Below are 23,419 nucleotides of genomic sequence, written 5' to 3'. Positions count from 1 at the left end.
GCCGCCACCACCACCACCGCCGCCGCACCACCACCACCAGCACCACCACCAGCACCACCAGCACCAGGGCTGGCCAGGCTTGCCGCCGGCCCCCGCGGCCTCCCGCTTCGAGGAGAGCGTCGTCATCGACATCGTCGACGACGACGACGACGATGGCAGCAGCAGCAGCAGCGGCGGCGGCGGCGGTGGCGGCGGCGGCGACACCGTGGTGAGCGTGTCCGACGACGAGTGCCACGGGACGATGATGCATCAGCAGCAGCAGCAGCTACTGCTGATGCATCACCTGCTACGCCAGCAGCAGCAGCAGCAGCCTCGCCAACTGCACCACGGGCAGAGGCCCGCTTACGAGTGGCACGGTGCTCTGGGCGAGGTCGGTTCCGATGGCAAGTGGGGGCTGCCGGCTTTGGGTGGTGGCGGTGGCGGTGGTGGTGGCGGTGGTGGCGGCGGTGGCGGTGGTGGTGGTGGTGGCGGCGGTGGCGGCAGTGGTGAGTCTGGTGCTTCGCCAGACGCGTGGCCTGCTCCGTTGATGATGATGCAGCAGCAGCAGCAGCATCCACATCATCAATATCAGGCTGGTCAACATGGACTCGACGCAGACCAAATGTCTCCTATTCAACCCACACAGCGGTATCATTATCAGCAGCTGCAGCAGCAGCAACAGCAGCAACAGCAGCAACAGTTCAATTTTCTGCAGCACCAGCAGCACCAGCAGCAGCTGTACCAGGAGCTGCACCGGCAGCAGGAGCAGCACGAGCTGCGCAAGCAGCAGCAGCAGCAGCAGCTGCAGCAGCAGCTGCAGCAGGGGGACGTGGTGGTGGTGGTGGTGTCGTCGCCCGAGAGCGACGGAGCGGGCTCCTCGTGCGAGCCCAGCGCCACCACGACGAGCTGGCGCGAGCGCCGCGACTCGGGCGTTGGAGAGGTGAGGACGCGGGAGACGTGCGTACAGGTGTGTGTGTGTACAGGTGTGTACAGGTGTGTGCGGGTGTGTACAGGTGTGTACAGGTTTGTGTACTTGTGTACAGGTTTGTGTACTTGTGTACAGGTGTACAGGTTTGTGTACTGGTGTACAGGTTTGTGTACTTGTGTACAGGTGTACAGGTTTGTGTACTTGTGTACTTGTGTACAGGTTTGTGTACTTGTGTACTTGTGTACAGGTTTGTGTACTTGTGTACTTGTGTACAGGTTTGTGTACTTGTGTACTTGTGTACAGGTTTGTGTACTTGTGTACTTGTGTACAGGTTTGTGTACTTGTGTACTGGTGTACAGGTTTGTGTACTTGTGTACAGGTGTACAGGTTTGTGTACTTGTGTACAGGTGTACAGGTTTGTGTACTTGTGTACAGGTGTACAGGTTTGTGTACAGGTATGTGTAGGGTGTGGCCTCAAGGTGCACTTGGCCTGGCACAAGCATCGTGGTGACGTCACCGCCACTTAGTGGCGAATGGCGGTTGTTGTTGTTGTTGTGTACGTGTGTGTGTACAAATGTACAGGTGTGTGTGTGTGTGTGGCGGTTAGCGCTACGAACCTGACGACCCGGGTTCGATTCCCGCTCGCGGCCAACACCGCCAGTGACGATTATCTGAACGGGGTTTGGGCCTCCCCTAGGTCGACTCGGCCTCTAAATACCTGGTGCGGTGTGTAGTAAACATTGCCACTAGGGGAGACAAAGGCGGCCGGGCATGGTAATGGCCACACCACCCCCACCCTCGTGTGCCATGCCGATCTTAACTTGTAGACTGGAACGGCACTTTGCCCAAGAGATGTTGAAGACTACATGGGGCATCTTTGTGTGTGTGTGTGGCGATATTAATCTGTGCACTTGTGGGGAGTGGTGGCACAGCGGTTAATGCACTGCGCTGCAAACCCTACGTCTCTATGGTGGTGGTGGAGGTTGATGGAGGAGGTTTTTCTCACCCACCCCCCCCCTCCCCGGTGGGTCTTAGCAGGACAACTTGATGAGCATCGATGAACTGGCTCGGTTCGCCAAGGAGCTCAAGATGAAGCGCGTCAACCTGGGCTTCACGCAGGCCGAGATGGGGATCTCCATCGGCTCGCTGTGCGGTGAGGCTCTCACGCGGCGGTGTGGGTGGGAGACTCGATCCGTGCCTCGCTCTGTCCGTGTGTCGCGTAGTCCACAACGCCTCAACTCCGTGGTCGTTGCCGTCCCCCCCCCTCCTCCCGCCCAGGCCGAGTGTTCAGCCAGACGACGATCTGCCGCTTCGAGGCGTTGCAGCTGAGCCAGAGGAACCTGTGCAAGCTGCAGCCGCTCTTCAAGCTGTGGATGGAGGATGTGCAAAGCAACGGCAGCATCAGCAGCAATGGCGGCATTGGCGGCAATGGCAGCAATGGCGGCAATGGCGGCAATGGCGGCAATGGCGGCAATGGCGGCAATGGCGGCAATGGCGGCAATGGCGGCAATGGCGGCAATGGCGGCAACGGCGGCAACGACACCAAAGAGGTAACGTCGCCCGGGCTATGACTCGCCCACCCACGCACGCACGCACGCACCCAGCCACCCACGCACCCACCCACCCAACCACGCACCCACCCACGCACCCACCCACCCATGCACCCACCCACGCACCCACGCACCCACGCACCCACCCACGCACACGATCACGGCCATCCTTCGTCGTCTCGGCCGCGGCAACCGGACAAACCCGCAATCGATCGACCGTCATCGCCCGATCGCTCGACAACGAACCCAGTCGCACCGCCCCCCCCCCCCCCTCCGCCACCAAAGAAACGGAATCTCGACCGTGGATCCACCACTCCCCGCAGGGCGTTGAGAACGCTGCGGCCGGACAGACCCTGAGCAAGACTCCGCGTGAGGTGGTGCAACGTATTCGCAAGAAGCGCACCTACTTTGCGAGCTACACGCGGATGCAGTTGGAGGCCTACTACAATGTCTGCTCCAAGCCCAACATGTCGGCCATCGCGAGCATCGCCCAGCATCTCAAACTGGAGAACAATGTGAGTCTATCGGACGAATCGTCGCCGCTACGACTCGCCACCACTGACCACCGCTACGACTCGTCACTGCTACAACTTGTCACCACTGACCACCGCTACGACTCATCACCACTACGACTCATCACCACTACGACTCATCACCACTACGACTCATCACCACTGACCACCGCTACGACTCATCACCGCTATGACCACTGTGACGACGGGGGGGGGGGGGGGGGCGAGAAGCGTTGAATAATTTCACTCTTTAATCGCTTCCCGTGATTTCTGTATGTGCGTGTGTGTATGTGTATTATTCTTATTACATCTTTCAAATGTTTGTCTTTACCTAGGACGGTGATGGACCCCTCAGAGTCCTGCTGCGTTCTACGGCATCTACAGTACCGGAGCCATTGCTAACGGAGGTATTGCGGTGCCACCACCACCACCACCGCCACGCTCTCGCCCACTGCCACTAACAACCACAACCACCGCCATTGTACATGGAGCTCACCAGCCCATTTGGAAGTCCTCTGACATGATGTAACAATGACAAATCGTAGCCATTATCGTCTTGCGTCACAGTGGCTCGGATGTTAACTACCTCTCCTGGTAAACAAGTCGTGGGTTCGATCCCAACCCTGACGCCTGCTGTACATTAGAAGTTTACATGTTCCCTCCATGGTAGCGTGTATTTTTCTCTGGGTCCTGCGTTGTGTTTTTTTTCCTTCCACGTTTAGAATCTACATCACGCGTTTTTTGAGTATTTGGTTCCCGCTTTAAATTTCCATGTGGTGGTGATAATAAGCCACCACTTCGTTGAGCCATCATTTGTGATGGCCACGTTGCTTGTGAAAAAGAGATTTGTGTCGGCTCGGTAGGCCCTTACACCCGGTGATATAAAAAGTTTCTAGATTAAATGCCCCCCGAAAATGGCAGCGCGCGCCTTCCATCCATTCTCCATCGCCTCCCACCTCGGTGGGAGCTAATCCGCCGGTAGGGGGTGATCATTGTTGCCATGTGGTTTAGCCTAGGAGGCACCCCCCCCCCCCCCCCCCCCCCCCCCACTCCCGGTAGCAGCTAACCCTGTGCGGCACAAATGTGACTCGGCACCTGCAAAGCCGGCATTGGTCGGGTCAGTAAATTTGCGTCGATTTAACTTTTTTTTGTATTACTATATCAATTGTTTGGGTCGTGACTCTCGCGCACACTTGTAACCAAGCCTCCCGTTCTCCTGTACCCCCCCCCCACCCACCACCTCTCGTGGCCTGTCTCCCCGCCCCCCCCCCCCCCCCCCCACAATCGCCGAACACGCCAGGTGGTGCGTTTGTGGTTCTCCAACCGGCGGCAGAAATGCAAGAAGGCCTGCACATCTTTCCCCGACGACAACGTGCCACCGTTTCACGCCAACGGGCACAATGGGCCTGGAGCAGCCGCGCCCGTCGTCATTGTCCATGACAACATCGACGGCAGCACCGGCGGCGGCGGCGGCGGCGGCGGCGGCGGTGACATCGTGGCGGCGGCGGCGATGGCCTACGACGGAGCCTTTGCGGCGTGTCACGACGAGGGCGGCGTGTGCAAGATGGAGACATCCGACGACTCTTGCCTGCGCAGCGCTGGCGCCCCTCGCAGTGGAGACGCCGGCGCCTGCGGGTTCAACGGCGACGCCGGCTACGACGGCGGCGATGGCGGCGGCGATGACGGTGGGAGGGACGGGAGCGGTGACGGCAGTAACCTCTTTCCGACCGCGGTGCACACTTACATGCGCTCCTTCGCCGGTTCCGGCCTCAATGACACTTAGGCTGACCATGGGTGGCAGCACCGGGCAGAGTCTAGCGGAAGTTAGTCTTGGTACTCTTAGACCTGGCTGAAGGTAAATGTCCCGTTTTTAGATGCATAGTGAGACTCCTTTCCTAGACTGGGGAGGGTTAATGGTCTAGGAAAGACTCAGGCTTTTGTGGTTGCTCTAGGTGGGAGTGGAGCCTTCTCCACAGCAGCCTGCCTACTCCTCCACCAGAATTTCGAGGCGAGACTAAGCTCAGACCTAGTTGAGTGCCTGTCCTGTTTACATCTTGAGTCCGTTGGGAGTTAAGGAGCTAAACTCGCCACGAGAGAGACGGGTCAAGAGGCAGATAGGCCGGATTCGACAACCTGGCTCATCTGTCGACAGCCCATCTACTCTCAGGGCCGCTTTTCTTAGTCATGACCCTGGTCTCTAACACGGCCAACTCAGACCCTGCTCTCTAACACGCCCAACTCAGACCCTGGTCTCTAACACGCCCAACTCAGACCCTACTCTCTAACACGCCCAACTCAGACCCTGCTCTCTAACACGCCCAACTCAGACCCTACTCTCTAACACGCCCAACTCAGACCCTGCTCTCTAACACGCCCAACTCAGACCCTGGTCTCTAACACGGCCAACTCAGACCCTGCTCTCTAACACGCCCAACTCAGACCCTGCTCTCTAACACGCCCAACTCAGACCCTACTCTCTAACACGCCCAACTCAGACCCTGGTCTCTAACACGCCCAACTCAGACCCTACTCTCTAACACGCCCAACTCAGACCCTGGTCTCTAACACGCCCAACTCAGACCCTACTCTCTAACACGCCCAACTCAGACCCTGGTCTCTAACACGGCCAACTCAGACCCTGCTCTCTAACACGCCCAACTCAGACCCTGCTCTCTAACACGCCCAACTCAGACCCTACTCTCTAACACGCCCAACTCAGACCCTGCTCTCTAACACGCCCAACTCAGACCCTGGTCTCTAACACGCCCAACTCAGACCCTACTCTCTAACACGCCCAACTCAGACCCTGGTCTCTAACACGCCCAACTCAGACCCTACTCTCTAACACGCCCAACTCAGACCCTACTCTCTAACACGCCCAACTCAGACCCTGGTCTCTAACACGGCCAACTCAGACCCTACTCTCTAACACGCCCAACTCAGACCCTGCTCTCTAACACGGCCAACTCAGACCCTGCTCTCTAACACGCCCAACTCAGACCCTACTCTCTAACACGCCCAACTCAGACCCTGCTCTCTAACACGGCCCTGGTCTCTAACACGCCCAACTCAGACCCTGCTCTCTAACACGGCCCTGCTCTCTAACACGGCCAACTCAGACCCTGGTCTCTCACATGGCCCAACTCAGACCCTACTCTCTAACACGCCCAACTCAGACCCTGGTCTCTAACACGGCCCTGGTCTCTCACACGGCCCAACTCAGACCCTACTCTCTAACACGCCCAACTCAGACCGTGCTCTCTAACACGACCCAACTCAGACCCTGGTCTCTAACACGGCCCTGCTCTCTAACACGGCCAACTCAGACCCTGGTCTCTAACACGACCCAACTCAGGCCCTGGTCTCTAACACGCCCAACTCAGACCGTGCTCTCTAACACGACCCAACTCAGACCCTGGTCTCTAACACGGCCCTGGTCTCTAACATGACCCAACTCAGGCCCTGGTCTCTAACACGGCCAACTCAGACCCTGGTCTCTAACACGGCCCTGGTCTCTAACACGACCCAACTCAGACCCTGGTCTCTAACACGACCCAACTCAGACCCTGGTCTCTAACACGACCCAACTCAGACCCTGGTCTCTCACACGGCCCAACTCAGACCCTGGTCTCTAACACGACCCAACTCAGACCGTGCTCTCTAACACGACCCAACTCAGACCCTGGTCTCTAACACGGCCCTGGTCTCTAACACGACCCAACTCAGGCCCTGGTCTCTAACACGGCCAACTCAGACCCTGGTCTCTAACACGGCCAACTCAGACCCTGGTCTCTAACACGGCCAACTCAGACCCTGGTCTCTAACACGCTCAACTCAGGCCCTGGTCTCTAACACGGCCAACTCAGACCCTGGTCTCTAACACGCTCAACTCAGGGCCCTGGTCTCTAACACAGCCAACTCAGACCCTGGTCTCTAACACGCTCAACTCAGGCCCTGGTCTCTAACACGCTCAACTCAGGCCCTGGTCTCTAACACGGCCAACTCAGACCCTGGTCTCTAACACGCTCAACTCAGGCCCTGGTCTCTAACACGGCCAACTCAGACCCTGGTCTCTAACACGCTCAACTCAGACCCTGGTCTCTAACACGCTCAACTCAGGGCCCTGGTCTCTAACACGGCCAACTCAGACCCTGGTCTCTAACACGGCCCTGGTCTCTAACACGACCCAACTCAGGCCCTGGTCTCTAACACGGCCAACTCAGACCCTGGTCTCTAACACGGCCAACTCAGACCCTGGTCTCTAACACGGCCAACTCAGACCGTGCTCTCTAACACGACCCAACTCAGACCCTGCTCTCTAACACGGCCAACTCAGACCCTGGTCTCTAACACGGCCAACTCAGACCCTGGTCTCTAACACGGCCAACTCAGACCGTGCTCTCTAACACGACCCAACTCAGGCCCTGGTCTCTAACACGGCCAACTCAGGCCCTGGTCTCTAACACGGCCCTGGTCTCTAACACGACCCAACTCAGACCCTGGTCTCTAACACGGCCAACTCAGACCCTGGTCTCTAACACGGCCAACTCAGACCCTGGTCTCTAACACGGCCCTGGTCTCTAACACGACCCAACTCAGACCCTGGTCTCTAACACGGCCAACTCAGACCCTGGTCTCTAACACGGCCAACTCAGACCCTGGTCTCTAACAGGGCCCTGGTCTCTAACACGACCCAACTCAGGCCCTGGTCTCTAACACGGCCAACTCAGACCCTGGTCTCTAACACGGCCAACTCAGACCCTGGTCTCTAACACGGCCAACTCAGACCGTGCTCTCTAACACGACCCAACTCAGACCCTGCTCTCTAACACGGCCAACTCAGACCCTGGTCTCTAACACGGCCAACTCAGACCGTGCTCTCTAACACGACCCAACTCAGGCCCTGGTCTCTAACACGGCCAACTCAGGCCCTGGTCTCTAACACGCCCAACTCAGACCCTGGTCTCTAACACGGCCCAACTCAGACCCTGGTCTCTAACACGCCCAACTCAGACCCTGGTCTCTAACACGCCCAACTCAGACCCTGGTCTCTAACACGCCCAACTCAGGCCCTGGTCTCTAACACGACCCAACTCAGACCCTGGTCTCTAACACGGCCCTGGTCTCTAACACGACCCAACTCAGACCCTGGTCTCTAACACGGCCAACTCAGACCCTGGTCTCTAACACGGCCCTGGTCTCTAACACGACCCAACTCAGACCCTGGTCTCTAACACGGCCAACTCAGACCCTGGTCTCTAACACGGCCAACTCAGGCCCTGGTCTCTAACACGGCCAACTCAGACCCTGGTCTCTAACACGGCCAACTCAGGCCCTGCTCTTTAACACGCCCAACTCAGACCCTGCTCTCTAACACGGCCCTGGTCTCTAACACGGCCAACTCAGACCCTGCTCTCTCACACGCCCAACTCAGACCCTGGTCTCTAACACGGCCAACTCAGACCCTGCTCTCTCACATGCCCAACTCAGACCCTGCTCTCTAACACGGCCCTGGTCTCTAACACGACCCAACTCAGGCCCTGCTCTCTAACACGGCCCAACTCAGACCCTGCTCTCTCACACGCCCAACTCAGACCCTGCTCTCTAACACGGCCCTGCTCTCTAACACGCCCAACTCAGACCCTGGTCTCTAACACGGCCCAACTCAGACCCTGGTCTCTAACACGGCCCTGGTCTCTAACACGACCCAACTCAGGCCCTGCTCTCTAACACGCCCAACTCAGGCTTGCACTGCTCATTTGCTTCCAAAGGTGTGTCGGTGAATGGCTTGGCCATGGCTTTGGGGCTGTTTCGGATCGTTTCAAATCCTGAGAGTGGCTGTGATCATTTTCATAGTCGGCTCTAATTTTAAGCGTGGCTTCTTTTGAGCCGGCTCGCTTGAGCCTGAGCCGAGCCGTGACCTAATAAACACGGCCCTCACGCCAGAGGGCAGCAGGTGAGACTAGGAAAGGAGGGGTAGGATCTCGTTGTGTAGAGAGGCAAGCAAGACTGCAACTCGGCTAGACTCTGCCCGAGGAAAGATGTGACATATATGTAAAAACCAAAATGACCCCCAACAATAAAAGGCTACGCGATTTGTGTGACTGGGCTAGGGCGTTTTGATGTCTAAGAAGGTTCGGGTTTTAAACTTGGTAGCACAGTAACCTTTTTTTACATCCACGTTGGTGCCTGTTGACTTCTGAAGCTTTGCAATGAATGTCTGGGACTAGCTCTAGTTCTTCTGTTGGATGTGAGAGAACTCTATGAAGTACTTTATCTTTAAAAACAAATCAAGTGCAGGCATGACTTTATATTCTTCAAAATGTGGGTTCATCTCCTACCTAAAATACGACACGGAAATGTTATTGTCAACGTCCTTTAGCATTCAAATACTTGTCCAAACAATATGGTATAAATGAAACAGCAGATGTGTTTACTGGACTAATTTTAAAGCTGTACTGTTAACGGAGGCCTAGTTGAACTTGGGACTAGCTAGTCTAGGGAGCCTCTGGGAAATGTTTCTGTACGTTTTAATTTGTGACTTTCGAAATTTTCTAGGAAAAGTTTTACTTTTTTTCTGACTTTGCGATCGCTATAACGACTAAGTTGTTGAAGTTGTGGCAGACTGGCGGAGCCAACTTTCAGAAAGGGGGCGGCCTTAACCACGCAGGCGCTTGAGGCGCCCTTTGTCATTCGGCGTTTTTGCCACCCGACCTGCTTTTGCCACGACCCATCTCGTTGTTTTGAGGGAGGTAACAGCAACTCTGTTACCCCCAAGGGAATTGCCGAAGTCTTCACGGACCATTAAAAGTCCGGTGGTTTTGTCATTTGCCCGGTTAGCGATGATGATGATGATACATGACTGAAGACGATGCATTAATACGCAGTTCTACTCTCCTCTGGTATCGAGAGATTCTAGATCTGACCATGATGATGTTCCAGACGACTCTTTTGTTAGTCTGGGAGGGGATCAAAAAAACTATCAGTGGGTAGAACGCCCTGGTCCCTTTGCAGGGTCCTGAGGAGAAATTCTTTTGGAGATGACAGTAAGAAGAGAGAAATGACACGAGAGAGATTCTTTTTTATTGAGGTGATTTTTAAATGCGACCAAAAATGTAGAGATGAGAGAGGATGACTGAAGAGACGTAGATGATGATGTGGAGATGTTTCGTGTGAGGATAAGAGAGGACATGAAATCGTTACGCGTGTTTTGGCTTTGACCGGAACACCGTCAAGGCTACCATTAAAAGGGCCCCCAGTGGGTCGTTGAAAGTGACCGCCCTGGTAGCCAATGGTGGGAAAAGCGCATGGAGTAGGGGAACGTCCGCTGCGGAGATGGAGAAGCGAAATCTGCTCCGCGCGCAGGATCGACAGGGACGGGGTTTTTTTAGTTGCGTGACAGCGGGAGATGGCGGTGGCGACGATGCCTTTTTTTTTGGGGGGGGGGGCTTCATCCAGCAGTGACTCGATGATGGCCGCTGATTTTTTTAGAAAATGTATTGATTTTATTTTGGAGTAAACGTGAGGATTGGATCATCGCGTGCTCGTGAATTTGGCGCAGCGCGGTTCAGGAGATTGTCTTTACACCCCGGCGGGCTTGACACGTGTGCAGGTTTTATACGTTTCTCTGTGTGTGAACTATAGGTGATGGTGTGATGGTGAAAATCTCAACTTTTTAAGGATGCTTTGAAGCCTGTAATGCCCAAACCTTTAGGATGTATTTGAAGGATTCGTTATTTTAGCCCAGATGTGTCGACATTTTCTGAGGATTCTTTAAACCCCGTATTGGACTCGAATTGGGTTTTTTTTTCACGATTTTTTTTCTCACCTTGCATTAGGCTCGAATGTTTGAAATATTGTTCTAAAAGTTACACGACAAAAAATACCCCCCCCCCCCCCCTGAAAAAGGGGTTTTCCCTTTACGTCAACCGGGGCACCGCGTTAATTGGGGGGGGGGGAGGTTATTTTGTCCACCAACTCTCTTCCTCGCTGGATGGACGCCTCAGAAGAGAGGCTCGCGTTAGCCCCACTTGACCCCACCGTCCCCACACACTACCTGGCGTTCACCTGTGTGTGTGTGTTACTGTTCCTGCCCCTTCCTAACCACCACCCACCCCCCCCACCACCACCCTCATATTTTCTCGTCTTTATTTGCGGCATGCTGGCATAGATGTTTTTCTTGATAGATGTTTTTAAATCGAATTTTTAAGGTAGATTTCTTTTAAAACGATAGATTTTTTTTTTCTTCCGTAGAATGTTTCTAGTTTTGGTGTTCTTTTTATATGCCCCGTTTTCACGTTTGTAGTACGAACAACCAAATAAATATACTTTTAAAGGTAACAACAAAAATCAACGCGTCGTTTGTACAACGGTGGAATTTTGTCATTTAAAATATTCGCAGCGTGTGTGTACCAGGAGTGGTGGCGCCGCGGTTAGCGCTACGCTGCACCACAAACCCGGCGACCCGAGTTCGATTCCCGCTCACGGCCACCAACACCGGTGACGATTATCTGAACCCGGTCCTGGGTCTCCCCTAGGTCGACTCGGCCTCAAATGCGTTTGTAAACATCGCCACTGTGGAGTGACAAAGGCGGCCGGGCGTGGCGCTGGCCACCCACCCCCTCGTGTGCCACACGGTGCCGGCAGCCTTCATAGGTGCTACTCGCTCACAGCACTTGCCCCAACATTCTGTCGCTCTGCGGGGGGAGGGTGGGATCGTGTGTGTTGTTGAACTTCTTTCGCACCGCACAGAGCCAACCGTGGTCATCGGAGGTAGGAGGAATGGATACAAATCAAAATTCACCCGTAAACCAGTTTTTCACTAAATCCTTTATATGCGTGGCGGCTAGAGTCCTCTCGTCCTCTGGCTTGAGATGGCTGCCACCTATGGGTCAGATGATTGCCTGCCACCATTAAGCAATTGGTAATTACATATAATTTTTGTTCCTAAAAAGTGTTAATGTCAGCTCGATTGGATCACGGGAAGTGGGTTAAAAACGACCGAAAGATTTGCACGGTCGTAAGCGCGCAAGCAAGCGAACTTAATATAAAGGATTTAAATAAAAAACGACCGAAAGATTTGCACGGTCGTAAGCGCGCAAGCAAGTGAACTTAATATAAACGATTTAACAACAAAGGTTAATATGGTCGCGAAAGCTTTTGCTTGCGTGTTAAACAAAACATTAAAATAATATCACCAATTTTAGTGGCTCCATTGGGATGGCCGCAACAGCAACTTCCATTCGCCACGAAGTGGTGGGGACGTCACCACGGCGCTTGTGCCAGACTATGTGCATGTGAGATCTCGCACACAACCATCACCCCCCCCCACTCCACCCTACTGGCAGACTGATGCCAATAAACTATTTTAATTGCACCAGGTAAAGCCCCACTCGGCTAAGGTAGCTGCTTTTCAGAAGCGAATGATAGTTCGACGAAGTGGCTCATGTAGAAAACGTGTAGCTGCCAAGTACTCTAAACGTGAAGCTAAATGTGGAGGGGAAAAATTGGAGGACCCGGAGGAAAACACATCTACGCGACCACGGGGAGAGAGACAGATTCCAAATATACAGCAGCAGCAGGCGTCAGGGTCGATCAAACCCACGACCTCCTGCATACCAGGCGAGGTAGTCAACATCTCCTATTCACCGTGATGATGATGATGAGAGAGACGCAGACTCCTAATTTCCAGCAGGCATCGTCAGGGTCGGGATCGAACCCACGACCTCCTGTACACCAGGCGAGGTAGTTAACATCTCCTGGCCACCGTGATGATGAGAGCGAGAGAGACTCCAAATATACAGCAGGTTTCGTCAGGGTTGGGATCAAACCCACGACCTCCTGCATACCAGGCGAGCTGATTAATAACAATTAAAATGTATAATTGCGCATACCACCCTAGAATTCCCAATACGTAGTGCACGAAAATCAGGAAACTTACAACCAGGAGGGGTACCCAACCAAAGGACGGAGGGAAGGGCGTGTTGACGAGATGGGGTTTCAGACTTCAAAGCAGGGGGCTTCAAATAAAAATGCATTTGACGCTTCTGAGAATTTGCAACCACGCCACGAGAAATGTTGCTGCCTCTGGGCTCTGGAGACCACCACCTGTAGAAGATTCCAGGCCACGTGTTGACAACGATGGCGAACACGTGCGAGAGACTCTCTGACTTTCTGAAGCTACTGACATCACATTTTTGATCACGTCACACTGTCGTTATCCGTTTCTGTTTCCATTAAACACGTTCCTTCGGAGTGGGCAGGTAGGAACTTGGTTGGACGGCGCATTCGTGCACGACAGACGGACAAATACTCCCTGGTGGGCAGTGTGGAACCTGTTGTTCTTACCTGTGTACAAGATCACGTGACTTTAGGGAGCCAGGCAGCCCCTTAGGCCCCTCCCTGACCACCCCCCCATATCCTTAGGCCCCTCCCCTGATCCCCCCCCCCTCAGGCCCCTCCCCTGACTCCCCCCTCCCTTAGGCCCCTCCCCTCTCCGTACCCGGCAGGAGGTCTCCACCAATCAAAGAGCTGTTTATATTGTATATATATTTATGCACGACAGATAGTCAGACAGACAAATAATCCCCGGTGGGCAGTGTGGAACATTGTTCCTACCTGTCTAACGACAGTCCCATGTGAGCGCTAACGTTTTTTTTCAAAGCTCCCTGCACACCCACAGACTCCCCCCGCCTGATTTCAAGTGGCAAGGGGCGATCCACAGCCCCGGCACCGGAACGCACGCGGCACCGGGAAGACCCCTCACCCCACCAGGACCCCACCGGGACCCCACCAGGACCCCACCGGGAAGACCCCTCACCCCACCAGGACCCCACCGGGACCCCACCAGGACCCCACCGGGAAGACCCCTCACCCCACCAGGACCCCACCGGGACCCCACCAGGACCCCACCGGGAAGACCCCTCACCCCACCGGGACCCCACCAGGACCCCACCGGGAAGACCCCTCACCCCACCGAGACCCCAACGAGACCTCACCGAGACCCCACCAGGAAGACCCCTCACCCCACCGAGACCTCACCAGGACCCCTCACCCCACCAGGACCTCACCAGGAAGACCCCTCACCCCACCGAGACCTCACCGAGACTCCTTCAATCCCCCCCCGCGAACCACTCCGCAATGTCCCCCCTCGCCGCCCCCCCCTCCACCGCCGCCCCCCCCGCTCCTCCCGAGTCTCCGGCACACGGCGCACAGCCGCTCGTCCCAGCCGCGCGCGCTCCGCGCCCGGTAGCGCCGCCGCCACGCGTGCATGCGCCCGTACGCCGCCCCGTCGGCCGCCAGCGCCCGCAGGCGAAGCGCCAGCTCGCGGGGCGACGCGAAGTCGTCCACGTGCAGGAAGGCGGCGGGCGGCAGCGTCGCCCTCTCGTAGTCGCCCCGCGGGGGCCCCAGGGCGACGGGCACGGCGGCCGCCGAGCCGAGGGCGTTGGCCCACAGCTTCTCGGTGACGTAGTGGCGGGAGCGCGCGTTCTCGAAGGCGAGGTAGAAGAGGTAGCGAGAGAGGACCGGGGCCGTACCCCCCGCCGCCGCGGGGAGTTGGGGCAGGGCCGTGCGCCCGGCGCCGCGGCCGTACACGGCCACGCGCAGGTGGAGCGCCAGCTCGCGGTGGTAGGCGTCGCGGCCAGACGCGGCGCCCCCGTGGGACACGGCCCAGGCCACCAGCTCGCTCTTGCTGGGGGGGGGAGGGGAGGGGGTGGTGGTGGAGATGGTGAAGGTGGAGGTGGGATTGATGTTGGTGGTGGTGGTGGTGGTGGGGTTGATGTTTGTGGTGGTGGAGGTGGTGGCAGTGGTGGTGGTGAGGTTGATGTTGGTGGTGGGGTTATTGTTGGTGGTGGTAGTGGTGGAGATGGTGGTGGTGAAGGTGGTGGGGTTGATGTTGGTGGTGGTGGTGGTGGTGGGGTTGATGGTGGTGGTGGTGGGGTTGATGGTGGTGGTGGTGGTGGAGATGGTGGTGGTGGTGGTGAAGGTGGTGGGGTTGATGGTGGTGGAGGTGGTGGGGTTGATGTTGGTGGTGGTGGTGGTGGGGTTGATGGTGGTGGTGGTGGAGATGGTGGTGGTGGTGAAGGTGGTGGGGTTGATGGTGGTGGAGGTGGTGGTGGCGGTGGTGGTGGTGGGGTTGTTGGTGGTGGTGGTGGTGGTGGGGTTGTTGGTGGTGGTGGCGGTGGTGGGGTTGATGGTGGTGGTGGTGGTGGAGGTGGTGGTGGTGGGGTTGTTGGTGGTGGTGGCGGTGGAGGTGGTGGTGGTGGGGTTGTTGGTGGTGGTGGTGGAGGTGGTGGTAGTGGTGGAGATGGTGGTGGTGGTGGTGGCAGTGGTGGTGAGGTTGATGGTGGTGGTGGTGGTGGCAGTGGAGATGGGTGGTGGCAGTAGTGGGGTTATTGTTGGTGGTGGAGGTGGTGGAGGTGGTGGAGGAGGTGGTGGTGGAGGTGGTGGTGTTGATGTTGATGTTGGTGGTGCGGTCCACCTACCCGGAGCAGGCGTAGGCGCTGAGGTTGGTGGCTCGTGCCGATTTGAGGGCGGAGCCACACGGAGGCTCCCCCCCCTCCTCACCCTCCTCCCGGGGCTCCAGCCATCCGTACGGGGTGGGGACATCCGAATCCGGCCTGCAAAGTGTGTGGACTAATCTCCATCTGTTCCATCTCACTCCCTTCTACCCATGGGTGGACTAATCTCCATCTGTTCCATCTCACTCCCTTCTACCCCGTGTGTGTGGACTAATCTCCATCTGTTCCATCTCACTCCCTTCTACACCGTGTGTGGACTAATCTCCATCTGTTCCATCTGACTCCCTTCTACGCGCGTGTGTGAACCAATCTCCATCTGTTCTATCTCACTCTCTTCTACACCGTGTGTGGACTAATCTCCATCTGTTCCATCTCACTCCCTTCTACACCGTGTGTGGACTAATCTCCATCTGTTCCATCTCACTCCCTTCTACACCGTGTGTGGACTAATCTCCATCTGTTCCATCCGTATGGCAGAGCGTGATCTCTCTCCCCCCACTGCCTCGCACACGTGGGCTGTCTCACACGTAAACAGACTTGATTCCTCGCAAAAACTATAATCCATAGAGAGTGTTTGAACGTCCAGAAAGGGTACGCAACCTGATTCTTATTCGTCACACTATGATGCTGGCAACAACAACAAAAGGTTTCCCATGACACTCATCATCAGTCGGCCTACACAACGCCTTCATACCATACAGGATCGCAGAGCTTGGAGAAATGTGTTGGTGGTGTCCAGCTCATCGCCACGTGGCGGTTGCTGCTGATCACGTGTTGCTGATCACGTGCTGCTGATCACGTGCTGCTGCTCCTCCTCTTGGAGCCTCTGAGTGGTCCCCTGTGTGTGCACCTGTGTGTGTGTGTGTAGCTGTGTGTGTGTGTCTGTGTGTGTGTGCACCTGTGTGTGTAGCTGTGTGTGTGTAGCTGTGTGTGTGTAGCTGTGTGTGTGTAGCTGTGTGTAGCTATGTGTGTGTGTATATGTCTGTGTGTGTGTGTGTCTATGTGTGTGTGTGTACCTGTAGGTGAGTGTGTGTGTGTACCTGCAGGTGTGTGTGTGTCTGTGTGTGTGTACCTGTGTGTGTGTGTACCTGTAGGTGAGTGTGTGTGTGTACCTGTAGGTGTGTGTGTACCTGTGTGTGTGTACCTGTGTGTGTGTGTACCTGTGTGTGTGTGTACCTGTAGGTGAGTGTGTGTCTGTGTGTGTGTACCTGTGTGTGTGTGTGTACCTGTAGGTGAGTGTAGCTGTGTGTGTGTGTGTACCTGTAGGTGAGTGTAGCTGTGTGTGTGTGTGTGTACCTGTAGGTGAGTGTCTGTGTGTACCTGTAGGTGAGTGTACCTGTAAGTGTGTGTGTGTGTCTGTGTGTGTGTGTGTACCTGTAGGTGAGTGAGTGTGTGTACATGTAGGTGAGTGTAGCTGTGTGTGTGTGTGTGTACCTGTAGGTGAGTGTGTGTGTCTGTGTGTGTGTGTGTACCTGTAGGTGAGTGTAGCTGTGTGTGTGTGTCTGTGTGTCTGTGTGTGTGTGTACCTGTAGGTGAGTGTCTGTGTGTACCTGTAGGTGAGTGTGTGTCTGTGTGTGTGTGTACCTGTAGGTGAGTGTCCAGTTGAAGACCGTGTGGAGACCTCTGGGCAGGTGAGCATAGGGAGGAGGCTCCATGCAGCCCCACACCCAGATCTGGCCCGGAGGCCGTTTCCTGTCTCCATCAACATCACCATCAACATCACCATCACCAGCAACATCACCATCAACATCACCATCAACATCACCAACAACATCACCAACAACATCACCAACAACATCACCAACAACATCAGCAACAACATCACCATCAGCATCAACATCACCATCAGCATCTCCAACATGAGGCAGCTGGCTCGGCGATGGGACAGCCGTATCAGCTGAAGGCAGTCTCATGAGTGGGCCGTCAGCTGTGTCTGTGTGTGTGTCTGTGTGTGTGTAGCTGTGTGTGTAGCTGTGTGTGTGTGTGTGTCTGTGTGTGTGTCTGTGTGTGTGCGTCTGTGTGTGTGTCTGTGTGTGTGTCTGTGTGTGTGTAGCTGTGTGTGTGTCTGTGTATGTGTAGCTGTGTGTGTACCTGTGTGTGTGGATACCTGTGTGTCTGTGTGTGTGTCTCTGTGTGTGTACCTGTGTGTGTGCACCTGTGTGTGTGTGTGTGTCTGTGTGTTGTGTGTGTCTGTGTGTGTGGATACCTGTGTGTGTGTTAGCTGTGTGTGTGCACCTGTGTGTGTGTCTGTGTGTGTGTTTGTGTGTTGTGTGTGTGTGTACCTGTATGTGTGTGTCTGTGTGTGTGTACCTATGTGTGTCTGTGTGTGTGTCTGTGTGTTGTGTGTAAGACAGACGGACCCGTGTGGGAGGTTGGCCAGGTCACGGCGCACGTGTCTGTGTGTCTGTCTGTGTGTGTGTGTAGCTGTGTGTGTGTAGCTACCTGTGTGTGTCTGTGTGTGTGTCTGTGTGTGTGTCTGTGTGTGTCTGTGTGTGTGTCTGTGTGTGAGAGAGAGACGCACCCGAGTGGGAGGTTGGCCAGGTCACGGCGCACGTGTCTGTGTGTGTGTGTAGCTATCTGTGTGTGTGTGTGACTGTGTGTCTGTGTGTGTCAGTGTGTGTGTCTGTGTGTGAGAGACGCACCCGAGTGGGAGGTTGGCCAGGTCACGGCGCACGTGTCTGTGCAGGAAGACGACCGCGTCAGCCGAGGGGAGGAGACGCGCGCGTCCTGGGACAGGAGACAGCGCGGGGACACGCCGAGACACTCGTCACCCCGCAGGGGACTCGCTCCTGGCAGACGACGCGGGGAGACACACGGGGTGAGACACACGGGGAGAGACACGGGGAGAGACACGGGGTGAGACACGGGGAGAGACACGGGGAGAGACACGGGGAGACACACGGGGAGAGACACGGAGAGAGACACGGGGAGACACGGGGAGACACACGGGGTGACACACGGGGAGAGACACGGAGAGACACACGGGGTGAGACACACGGGGTGAGACACGGGGTGAGACACACGGGGTGAGACACGCGGGGTGAGACACGGGGTGAGACACGGGGAGAGACAGGGGGGGGGTGAGACACGGGGAGAGACACGGGGTGAGACACGGGGAAAGAGACACGGGGAGAGACGCGGGGAGACACGGGGAGAGACACGGGGTGAGACACGGGGAGAGACACGGGGTGAGACGCGGGGAGACACGCGGGGGGAGACACACGGGGAGACACACGGGGAGAGACACGGGGTGAGACGCGGGGAGAGACACGGGGTGAGACGCGGGGAGACACGGGGAGAGACGCGGGGAGAGACACGGGGTGAGACACGGGGAGACACGGGGAGACACGGGGAGACACACGGGGTGAGACACGGGGAGAGACACGGAGAGACACACGGGGTGAGACACACGGGGTGAGACACACGGGGTGAGACACGGGGAGAGACACGGAGAGACACACGGGGTGAGACACGGGGAGAGACACGGAGAGACACACGGGGTGAGACACGGGTGAGACACACGGGGTGAGACACACGGGGTGAGACACGGGGTGAGACACGGGGAGAGACACGGGGTGAGACACGCGGGGTGAGACACGGGGAGAGACACGGGGAGAGACAGGGGGGGTGAGACACGGGGAGAGACAGGGGGGGTGAGACAGGGGTGAGACAGGGGGGGTGAGACACGGGGTGAGACACGGGGAGAGACAGGGGGTGAGACACGGGGTGAGACACGGGGAGAGACACGGGAGAGACAGGGGGGGGGGTGAGACACGGGGAGAGACAGGGGGGGGTGAGACACGAGGTGAGACAGGGGGGTGAGACACGGGGTGAGACACGGGGAGAGACAGGGGGTGAGACACGGGGTGAGACACGGGGAGAGACACGGGGTGAGACACGGGGAGAGACAGGGGGGGGACACGGGGTGAGACACACGGGGTGAGACACGGGGTGAGACACACGGGGTGAGACACGGGGTGAGACACGGGGAGAGACACGGGGTGAGACACGCGGGGTGAGACACGGGGAGAGACACGGGGAGAGACAGGGGGGGGTGAGACACGGGGAGAGACAGGGGGGGGTGAGACACGGGGTGAGACAGGGAGGGTGAGACACGGGGTGAGACACGGGGAGAGACAGGGGGTGAAACACGGGGTGAGACACGGGGAGAGACACGGGGAGAGACAGGGGGGGGTGAGACACGGGGAGAGACAGGGGGGGTGAGACACGGGGTGAGACAGGGGTAGGGGGGTGAGACACGGGGTGAGACACGGGGAGAGACAGGGGGTGAGACACGGGGTGAGACACGGGAGAGACACGGGGAGAGACACGGGGTGAGACACGGGGTGAGACACGGGGAGAGACAGGGGGGGGTGAGACACACGGGGTGAGACACACGGGGTGAGACACGGGGTGAGACACACGGGGTGAGACACGGGGAGAGACAGGGGGGGTGAGACACGGGGTGAGACAGGGGGGGTGAGACACGGGGTGAGACACGGGGAGAGACAGGGGGTGAGACACGGGGTGAGACACGGGGAGAGACACGGGGTGAGACACGGGGAGAGACAGGGGGGGTGAGACACGGGGAGAGACGGGGGGGGTGAGACACGGGGTGAGACACGGGATGAGACACGGGGAGAGACGGGGGGGGTGAGACACGGGGGGGGTGAGACACGGGATGAGACGCGGGGAGAGACAGGGGGGGTGAGACACGGGGGGGTGAGACGCGGGATGAGACGCGGGGAGAGACAGGGGGGGTGAGACACGGGGGGGTGAGACACGGGGTGAGACGCGGGGAGAGACAGGGGGGGTGGAGACACGGGGGGGTGAGACACGGTGGTGAGACGCGGGGAGAGACAGGGGGGGTGAGACACGGGGGGGTGAGACACGGGGTGAGACGCGGGGAGAGACAGGGGGGTGAGACACGGGATGAGACGCGGGGAGAGACAGGGGGGGTGAGACACGGGGGGGTGAGACACGGGGTGAGACGCGGGGAGAGACAGGGGGGGGTGAGACACGGGGGGGTGAGACACGGGGTGAGACGCGGGGAGAGACAGGGGAGGTGAGACACGGGGGGGTGAGACACGGGGTGAGACGCGGGGTGAGACACGGGGGGGTGAGACACGGGATGAGATGCGGGGAGAGACAGGGGGGGTGAGACACGGGGGGGTGAGACACGGGGTGAGACGCGGGGAGAAGACCAGGGGGGTGAGACACGGGATGAGACGCGGGGAGAGACAGGGGGGGGTGAGACACGGGGTGAGACGCGGGGAGAGACAGGGGGGGTGAGACACGGGGGGGTGAGACACGGGGTGAGACGCGGGGTGAGACACGGAGGGGTGAGACACGGGATGAGACGCGGGGAGAGACAGGGGGGGTGAGACACGGGGGGGTGAGACACGGGGTGAGACGCGGGGAGAGACAGGGGGGGTGAGACACGGGGGGGTGAGACACGGGTGAGACGCGGGGAGAGACAGGGGGGGTGAGACACGGGATGAGACGCGGGGAGAGACAGGGGGGTGAGACACGGGGGGGTGAGACACGGGGGGGTGAGACACGGGGTGAGACGCGGGGAGAGACAGGGGAGGTGAGACACGGGGGGGGTGAGACACGGGGTGAGACGCGGGGTGAGACACGGGGGGGTGAGACACGGGATGAGACGCGGGGAGAGACAGGGGGGGTGAGACACGGGGGGGTGAGACACGGGTGAGACGCGGGGAGAGACAGGGGGGGTGAGACACGGGATGAGAGGGGGGGGTGAGACACGGGGTGAGACGCGGGGAGAGACAGGGGGGGTGAGACACGGGATGAGACGCGGGGAGAGACAGGGGGGGTGAGACACGGGGTGAGACGCGGGGAGAGACAGGGGGGGTGAGACACGGGATGAGACGCGGGGAGAGGACAGGGGGGGGTGAGACACGGGATGAGACGCGGGGAGAGACAGGGGGGGTGAGACACGGGGTGAGACGCGGGGAGAGACAGGGGGGGTGAGACAGGGGGTGAGACAGGGGGGGTGAGACACGGGGTGAGACACGGGGAGAGACAGGGGGGGTGAGACACGGGGTGAGACGCGGGGAGAGACAGGGGGGGTGAGACACGGGGTGAGACGCGGGGAGAGACAGGGGGGGTGAGACACGGGATGAGACGCGGGGAGAGACAGGGGGGGTGAGACACGGGATGAGACGCGGGGAGAGACAGGGGGGGTGAGACACGGGGTGAGACGCGGGGAGAGACAGGGGGGGTGAGACACGGGGTGAGACGCGGGGAGAGACAGGGGGGGTGAGACACAGGGTGAGACACGGGGAGAGACAGGGGGGGTGAGACACGGGGTGAGACGCGGGGAGAGACAGGGGGGGTGAGACACGGGGTGAGACGCGGGGAGAGACAGGGGGGGTGAGACACGGGGTGAGACGCGGGGAGAGACAGGGGGGGTGAGACACGGGGTGAGACGCGGGGAGAGACAGGGGGGTGAGACACGGGATGAGACAGGGGGAGAGACAGGGGGGGTGAGACACGGGGTAAGACGCGGGGAGACACACGGGGAGACACGCGGGGTGAGACACGGGGAGAGACACGGGGAGACACACGGGGTGAGACAGGGGGGGTGAGACACGTGGTGAGACACGGGGGGACACGCCGAGACGTCACATTTCTCAACCCCCCCCCCCTCGTCACACATCGTCACAAATGTCTGACCCCCCCCCTAGGTGCGTGACGTCATTTATGGACGATCCCGTTAGAGGAGAACGCTGAGACTGCAACTGATCTCACCCTTTGTAAATGGCCACCTCCACGCCAACACCGTTAAGTTTCTGCTGCTGCTGTTGTTGTTGTTGCTGTTGTTGTTGTAGTAGCTGCTGCTGCTGCTGACCACGTGTTGGTGGTCACGTGGGCCTTGTGACGTTGCCCGCGGTCGTCCCGCGTGACGTCGGCCATTGTGAGCAGCGCCTGCAAGGCGGCAGGGTGGCGGTGCGGGGGGGAGCCAGGGTTGGTGGGACACGGGGAGATGGGGCGAGCGAGCGAGTCTGTGCGCGTGCGAGGGTGTGTGCCTGGCGGTGGGCGAGCGGCTTAAATAGACGCTCCAAGCCTGGGGGGTTTCATTCAGACGCTGTCTTTCCGACAGCCCTGTTCTTCACCTGAGGACGGCTGCTTGCGTTGTGGCCGAAACGTCGTGAGAATTGTATTTTATGATGTTTAATTTGTATTATTTTATTATTTCCCTTCTACGTGACTTTACCGAAAGAACCAAGAAGATGAATCCCTGCAGTCACGAAATCTTTAAATCGAAATATAATATTTTATTATAATAAAATAATACAAATTAAACATCATATTTTAAAACCTAATAAAAATAATATTTTATTATGTTTTATTTTTATTATTTTATTATTTCCCTTCTACGTGACTTTACCGAAAGAACCAAGAAGATGAATCTCTGCAGTCACGAAAGCTTTAAATCGAAATTTCTAAAAAAATGTTGTGGTTTCACGCTTCAACACACCGGTGGGCTAAAGCAGCGAACTATTTTGTCTTTTGTCAACGTGACACTTTTTTACTGATTGGCCGTGTCGGGTGGTGGAGGGTTACGACACATTTATAAATAACGCGATCTAAACCCAAAAACGTTGATTATGAGTAATATTGGTCGCGAACACACGTGTTATACAGTCTGTTACGGGCTACACGAGGGATCCTGTGATGCCATCCGCAAGAGTTTGGCCATCGTGCGCCGGCCGGCGTCACGGTTCCACATTTCTTAGATGACAGCTCCTGGCAGGCCAACACACAGGGCCAGCTGCCACGGGGGGTGCCCCTAGGCTAGACCACACAGTAGCAGCATTCTCACCACAACTCGCTCACTGATGACCCCCCCACCCCCCACCCCCCCAAGGTCACTCTTGCAAACGAGACTCCTCAACCCTGGTCCCT

At 57.5% G+C, this 23,419-nt stretch overlaps 2 protein-coding genes across 2 annotated transcripts; one reads left to right on the top strand and one right to left on the bottom strand.

Annotated features, from left to right (window-relative positions):
• Positions 1 to 241: 241 nt before the first annotated feature.
• Positions 242 to 5,171, top strand: LOC133361176 (probable H/ACA ribonucleoprotein complex subunit 1). The gene is made up of 6 exons (XM_061580060.1): positions 242 to 370; positions 1,946 to 2,060; positions 2,186 to 2,457; positions 2,781 to 2,972; positions 3,305 to 3,376; positions 4,270 to 5,171. Exons 1-6 carry the CDS (start codon positions 242 to 244, stop codon positions 4,750 to 4,752), a joined length of 1,263 nt encoding a protein of 420 aa, XP_061436044.1. The 3' UTR covers positions 4,753 to 5,171.
• Positions 5,172 to 10,168: 4,997 nt separating this feature from the next.
• On the bottom strand, positions 10,169 to 22,426 carry LOC133361175 (alpha-(1,3)-fucosyltransferase 7-like). The gene is made up of 6 exons (XM_061580059.1): positions 22,393 to 22,426; positions 18,130 to 18,214; positions 17,072 to 17,179; positions 15,452 to 15,586; positions 14,173 to 14,658; positions 10,169 to 10,319 (listed from the first exon to the last, which is right to left on the bottom strand). Exons 1-6 carry the CDS (start codon positions 22,424 to 22,426, stop codon positions 10,169 to 10,171), a joined length of 999 nt encoding a protein of 332 aa, XP_061436043.1.
• Between the last annotated feature and the right edge of the window lie 993 nt (positions 22,427 to 23,419).

This window comes from Lethenteron reissneri, chromosome 71 (assembly GCF_015708825.2).
Source record: "Lethenteron reissneri isolate LAM-NWPU_2019-01 chromosome 71, ASM1570882v1, whole genome shotgun sequence".
Classification (NCBI taxonomy): Eukaryota; Metazoa; Chordata; class Hyperoartia; order Petromyzontiformes; family Petromyzontidae; genus Lethenteron; species Lethenteron reissneri.
The sequence above is the reverse complement of the archived record's forward strand: the minus strand, read 5'-3'. Positions and strand labels throughout refer to the sequence as shown.